At 39.3% G+C, this 7,061-nt stretch overlaps 1 protein-coding gene across 2 annotated transcripts in view; it reads left to right on the top strand.

Annotated features, from left to right (window-relative positions):
• Nucleotides 1-6: 6 nt before the first annotated feature.
• DIO2 (deiodinase, iodothyronine, type II) overlaps nt 7-7,061 on the top strand; it is an 11,758-nt gene continuing 4,703 nt past the window's right edge. For both annotated transcript variants that reach the window (XM_006778862.2, XM_015558062.1), the window contains exon 1: nt 7-334. In XM_006778862.2, coding sequence (XP_006778925.2) covers nt 113-334 — 222 coding nt within the window. In that variant the 5' untranslated portion in view covers nt 7-112. The remainder of the gene's footprint in view (nt 335-7,061) is intronic.

Genomic DNA, 7,061 nt, shown 5'->3' with positions numbered 1-7,061 from the left:
CTCCCTAACCTTCCCCTTTACCTCCCCCACCCCTCTATTGCCACCCCCTTTTAAGTAAGAGGGTGAAGGGGAGCCACAGCGCACACGGGAACTGACTTGGAAGGCAAGGAAGATGGGCATCCTCAGCGTAGACTTGCTGATCACATTGCAGATTCTGCCAGTTTTCTTCTCCAACTGCCTCTTCCTGGCGCTCTATGACTCGGTCATTCTCCTCAAGCACGTGGTGCTGCTCTTGAGCCGCTCCAAGTCCACTCGCGGGGAGTGGAGGCGCATGCTGACCTCAGAGGGGATGCGCTGCATCTGGAAGAGCTTCCTCCTGGATGCCTACAAACAGGTGAGCGGGCCAAGGGGCTGCTTAGGTCAGCAGGGGCAGGGGCTGCCCTGGGACTGGAGGCCGCTGGGAGCATTGGGGGGAGATTGTGGAGCCTGTGTGGAGGCCGAGGGGTTATGCTCAAGTGAGCGCCTGCCTTGACTTTCTACACCTGTCACGGGAGTCAGATTTGACAGGTAGTAAGCCACGCTGTGTGACCTAATAAGGAGTCTTTGTAATAAGGGTCATTTAATGGCTTGCTGTGATTTCAGAGTAGAGGGTGTTTGTGCCGGCAGGAGAACTTTGGGAAAAGTATGAAGATGCTGGGAGAGGGCGAACTGCTGCATTTCCCATGCTCTTATTATAAACTGGGGTTCCGATGTTTTGCTTGATGAGATGCTAGGTGAGCTGTGTTGGGAAAGACAGTTCAATGGGTGAAAAGCAAGTGGCGGTGCGGGGCGCGGGTGGTTGGGGGGGGGGCGGAGGTGGCGAGAACATGCTACCAAAACTCAGGGAGAGGACAAGGCTGCAGGAATGATCACAGCAGGTGTGCTTTGGCATACTATCTGCATCATTTCTGGGAGAGGTAAGAGTTAATGTAAGCGAGCCCGTGTTCAGCATCATCCTCTATATTGATTCGATCTGAACCCTTTTCAAAGGGTTATCAGGCCCTGTGTCCCAAGTTACTAGGTAACAGTTTGCAAAAGGAAGATCTGGCTGTCAGAACTCCAGACTTTGTAAAAGAAACCACATTTGCTTTGTTTCTCAGAAGTGAAATAAGTTGTCTTAGAAAGAGCAGATGCGTCTACGGTTCATTCAGTTTCAAAGCTGTTCCAAGGCATGCCTTGATCACTGGAGCAGCAACCTCACTTACCTGAGGAAGTCAGGTCCCAGGGGCTGCTCTCTCAAAGCCAGAGTTGAGACCTTTGTTTCTCAGTGAAGCATGCTGTCATTTTAGCCTTTTTTAATTTTTATTTTTTATGCTCGGAGGATCTTCAACTCATCTTAGGAACAAAGTGGAACATTTTCTCATGAGTCAATTTGCCCCTTCTCCCCCATGCCCATATAACTCCTGAAGGTCCCTGAGCAAGAAGAATAGACCTACTTGGCAAAAGTTGCTATCAAAGCAGTCTTGGTTTTCCCTCACAGTATTGGGGGATCTTGTCCAAGTTGCCAGGGAAGGGGAGTTTGGAAGGAATATGGAAGGCAATGAAGTGATGCACCTTAAGCAGGCAACACCCCAAAACCAGAATAAAACTCAGAATAAAAGAGGGGGAAGGGAATGAGACCTCCATAATAAGCAGTAGAAAACTAAACCTATGCCCCCGGAAAGGAAAAGAAGTAACTTCTAGTCACAAAGAATCCAGAGTAGGGTTGTTCCATTAAAAATCAAACAAGTGTTCAGGAAGAAAATATTCATTGTGCATTAGGGAAGTTTTACTATAACACATGCCTTTGATATTGAGAGAAACCTCCAGAAGGTTTTCATTTTTTTCTAAAGACAGGAGAATAGTTAGAACTCTTGTCAATCAGGAAAATTTATTTTATAATTATATGAAATGATGCTCAAATTTCTAACAGGAAAACTCATGTATATTGTGTATGTGGGGCCAATGGGAGATTTGTTAGGTATGAGGGGATCATTTCATTTCCACAAGTGTATACATTGAATGTGAGATGTTTTGTTTTTGTATTTGTAGATCTTAGGAGATAACATGGAAATGTCAGTGGTTTAATCTCAGCATATTAGATTCTTACTTTTTTGAAAGAGAATTGACTTTTGCCTAGAAAAGAAAAGTCACTGCCTGGGAGAATTTTACGAATATGAGTGTATACTTATGTAAACATCTCTCACATAAAATATAGGGGCTGTGAGGTTGCCCACAAATATTAAGCAAGGTTGTTTTCCCATTAAGCAACTTATTAAAATTAAGAGAGAAAAACAAACAAATACCTCCATAATCGACTTTATTATTTATTTTTTTCATAAATGTATAGTGTTCTATTGTGTTGCAATATTTTGTTATTCCTATTCCAGGAAATTGAGGATGAGTGATTTGTTTTCTTTTCTTTTCTTTTTTTTTTTTTTTTTTTTTGCCTATGGCTTGTGCATTCCTCTCCTGTATTGTTATGCCTACTGCTTTGATTAGTGACCAAGTTCATGACTGATGTTATTAAGTTTGCTTTTAATGATTTATATAATAGCTAACACCATGAGAAGAAACAACCCAAGAACCCGCCTGTCCAGAGACAAGACTGGACTGGGTGTGTAATGAATGGAAACATGGCAAACCCAACTTGCACTGAACTTAGGTCTCCTTCTGCCACCCAGTAAGTAAGGCAAGGGTAGTGGTGCTGGTGGTGGCATTTGAAGTTCACTCAGAATCTCTTTCCTGAATACTGTTGTCTTCTGTGCCACCATCTCTGGGTGTAGCCATTTCTAGGGACACACTGGAGGAGGTACTGTTTGAGATAGCATCACAGTATTTCACAACCCCGACTTGCACTATTTTGAGACTGCCACCCCAGAAGCAGAGTTTTCCAGGATGAGTGTGTGCATATGAGATACGATAAAACATGTCATTTCTAATTCTCCCTGTTGTTGAATGTCAGATACATGGGAATATTTTAAGAGAAAGTGAAATGAAAGTGTTATCCTTGGGCTTGGCTGTTACACAAGGCAACACAGAAGTTAAAACAGAACAAAATAAAACAAATAAACAACAACAACAAAAGCCTCTTCTTCATGAACATGTTAAATGGGATTTGAAATTAACTTTGTAGGGAAGCTTGCAAAGATAATTTGGGTTTGGTTAGAGGGTGTTCCAGGCATTGCTTTTATGAAAAGGCAAGTCTATAAAAACTTATAGATTGAGGTGAATAACAGATATTTGTCATTTAAGTTTCCTTTGTCAGTGTCATTGCTTTTAACACTGCATCCTTCTGCTGATGCTCAAAGACTAAAAATGCAACCAATGAGCAAACTGCCCTGTCTGGGAGCTAGCCCCTACCTAAATGAAGTGTAAAAGTAAACACACAGTATAGATGCCGAGAAGCAGTTTAGCTTCCTCACGGTTAATATGGCAGTGGTACAGAAAACATATTCATTTGAACATATAATTTTGGTTTTGAAAAGGTCTCTTTAACATATCCTCCTCCTCCTCATTCACCTCAAGCCTTTTGACACTAGCTTCTACCATGGAAAATGGCTCTTTTAAGAGAGAAACATTCTCCAAAGAACACAAAGAAGGCCCCAGCCAGAACTTGTTCATCCATTGGATAAAACAGTGGGAACTGATAAAGCTCAGAGCTGTGTTTCAAGGTAGGAATCCAAAAGAAAATGGCCAGAAGTGAACTGAATTCAGAGGAAAGAGTAGGTAGTTTATTCTCCAACTCTGATTTATTTGGCCAATTTGAATGTAAATGGTTAAACCGCTGCTTAATAATTGTTTGGCTATGTTCGTAAGGACATTGATGTAGCCTGGTCATTATGTCAAAGAATTGGAAATTTCCTGGTAGTGAATGAAGCCATTCCTGGACTTTGAACAGCAAGAAGGATGTAGAAAAACTATTCTGCTACCCCCCTCCCATATTTATCACTTGCTTTACTTTCTATCATGAGATTAGGTGATATTTTGTCCAGTGGAAAAGAAAAAAAATGTTAGTAGTATATGCTCTGTTTCCAGCTTCTAATTGACGAATGGTCCTTCCTTTGTTTCTTTCACAGTCCACATGTTCACGCAGCATTGCCCTCCCCCATCTCTCCCCACCCCATGCACTGAACACTGTGAGTGAAAGAAAACCCGTCATCAAGGGAATCAGATTTATAAACATGCTATGTAGTTACACTCTTGCTCATATTTATAAACATGGCTCTCGTAACATTTGAGCTTGGCCCAGAGATGCTCCCTGTCATAAAAATGCAAACCCTTAATGTACCTCCAGTGTTGGTGATGTTGTGTTGACGTTGATTACAAAGATGTAAGAAAGGACCATTGTAATAGTGTAGATGAGAGAGATAAAAGTCAGTGATGACGATATTGCATTTTACGTACGTACGTCCTTTCTGATTGTGGCAAAATAAAGGGACCTTTTGGGAACATCGGAACTTCAAGACCAATTAGTGGAAATGATGCTTCTTGTGTTTGGGCATTAAATACTGGGCAGGGTTCTCTTTAGAGCCGCTAATGCTGGCAGGGAAAGACGTACCGACCTAATTACTCTTCCGCAAGAGTAAAAAATGCCTTTTGAATGCCTCTTTGGCAAATATGTCTCATTAAGGACAAAAACCAAACACAAACCCTCTAAGAAGGAGAAATTAAGATGATAGGTAACTTGTGCCACTGTGGGAAATTAAAACAAAGTTTGCGAGTATCAGGGATAACTTGTTTTTGTTGAGCTTCTTTCCTGCCGCCTAAATGTTATTATTATGGAACCAGCTTTATTTTCTTCATCATTTTGGCTCTTTGTCAAGGAATGCTTTGCTCCTGGGAAGAGCAAAGAATCTTCCACCATTGAAGACAGTGGTGATTCTCCCATTCCATCTCAGCAGGGTGCATAGCCAAGCAAACCAAGAAATTCTCCATTTGAAACTCTGGTCATAATAGGAATTTAATTTTCATGGTGACCAAATGGGAAATGAGAAAGGAACAATAATGTCCTTGTAAAAAATTTTCTTTGCAGTTAAATGCAAACTTTATTATTTTAAATTTCTATTTTTTTCTTTATCATTGCTAAATTATCCTCCATCAGTAGGTTTTTAGCCAATTTGGACAAATTGTATGATTAGTATATGATACTTATAAAAGCAGACTACTGGTCTGCTCACATTTGGACTTACAAATCATGGGTGTGTGTTTTCCCCTACTGGTATTAATAACATTGATCTTACCTATGCATTTCTCTTACCTGGTCATTCTCATGAGCAGGATATCTGCTTATTACATGCTAATCTGTAATAGGGTCATAGATGCTCAACAAAATAAAGAGGATTGACTTTCATTTTATACAGTAACCAGCTGAGGTAATCCAGAACAGAGCAACAGCATTAGGTATTGATGATGGTGGTACTCAACAGTAGGTTTACATTTCTAAATTATCTATCTCAGCTCATTCATCACCCAACTATGGTTATATTGATTACAGGTCAAGGTTATACTAAGTGTAAAATTCTTCACTGACCCCTACATAGGATTAGAACAACTATCATCATTCAATAATTCATTCATATATATATATATATATACACACACACACACACACACACACCCACACACACGACACACACACATATATACACACACACACACACACACACACACTGATCCCGGCTTAACAAAATGCCAAATCCTCACACACAAAGAACATTATGTATTTAGTAACTTTCTTAACTTTTAATTTTAGAATGAAAGTGTTGTATTTGTTCTAAATTTTCTAAAGTAAATTAGTATAGCTGTATTTTGGAAAGAATTATGTGGCTGACTTATACTTTGTCACTAAAAAGGAAGAGAAAGTGCTTTAACTTTCCAAGAAAATTAACTACAGGTAATAAGAGAGGCACCTGTGACTGAAGCATCAGATTAGATTATTCAGTTGAATAGTCAGGAATAATGCAAGGATCAACAGTGCTGCTTGGATGAGAGCCATGGGCATCGGAGGCCCACTTAACAAGACCACACACTTGTTGGTTGGTCTTAAAAATGACTCCAAAAGGTAGATGGATGTTTTCACCTTCTAGGAACTTACAAGTCTATAGTCCAGACATGATTTTTTTCCTGTGTATGAATTGCTCAGTTAACATAAAGTACAAGAGCTAGTGGATTCAGACTGATTGAATGTATTCAGATCTTGGTTGTATAAGTATATTGAGGAACACAGCCCAACAATATGGTTAAAAGCAGCCATGCTAGAATTATTACTGCTATCTTAATTGGAACAGATCGAATGGTAAGGCAATGGTTTTGCTACCTTCCACCTAAATCTACAAAGAATTACAAAAATAACTCATAAATTATAGGTTTGTAATATCTTTAAAATGTATATCTTTACATTTTATGTATATTTTAATACCTCAGAGACAAGTGTGGCTTATATAAAATAATAAACCAGTCATAGAAAGACAAGTACCGTATGATTTCACTCATATGTGGAATCTAATGAACAAGATAAACAAACAACATAGAAACAGAATCATAGAAAACACTGACAGCTGTCAGCAAGGAGGGAGGTTTGAGGCTGGGTGAAAAAGGTGAATGGATTAAGCAAAACAAACAAACAAACAAAAAACCTCATAGACAAAGACAACAGTATAGTGGTTACCACAGGGAAAGGAGGGTTGAGGGGAGGTAGACGTGGGTAAAGAGGGGATAGATGGTGATAGAAAGAGATGACTTGGAGTGGTGGACATAATACAATATACAGATGATGTACTATAGAATTGTACACCTGAAACTTATGTAATTTTATTAACCAATTTCACCCCAATAAATTTAATAGAAGAGTAAAACATAAAGAACAATAAGTAAATGAAATAATCCATCTAAGGGGATTAATAAAGAAGATTAATATAAATAACCTTTCCCCTGATAGTGATTGAAAAACAAATGTACCTATTGAAATCATACCAACAGTTTGCTTTTTTAAGAAGCAGAGTATTATTTTAAGATTTCTTTTAGAAAGGTACCAGTACTTATTTTAAACCTGCCCTGCTAAGATTTTTCAGAAGGGAGAGTCAGGACTTCTAATTCTTTCC

Source organism: Myotis davidii, unplaced genomic scaffold (genome assembly GCF_000327345.1).
Source record: "Myotis davidii unplaced genomic scaffold, ASM32734v1 scaffold309, whole genome shotgun sequence".
Lineage (NCBI taxonomy): Eukaryota > Metazoa > Chordata > Mammalia > Chiroptera > Vespertilionidae > Myotis > Myotis davidii.
The sequence above is the reverse complement of the archived record's forward strand: the minus strand, read 5'-3'. Positions and strand labels throughout refer to the sequence as shown.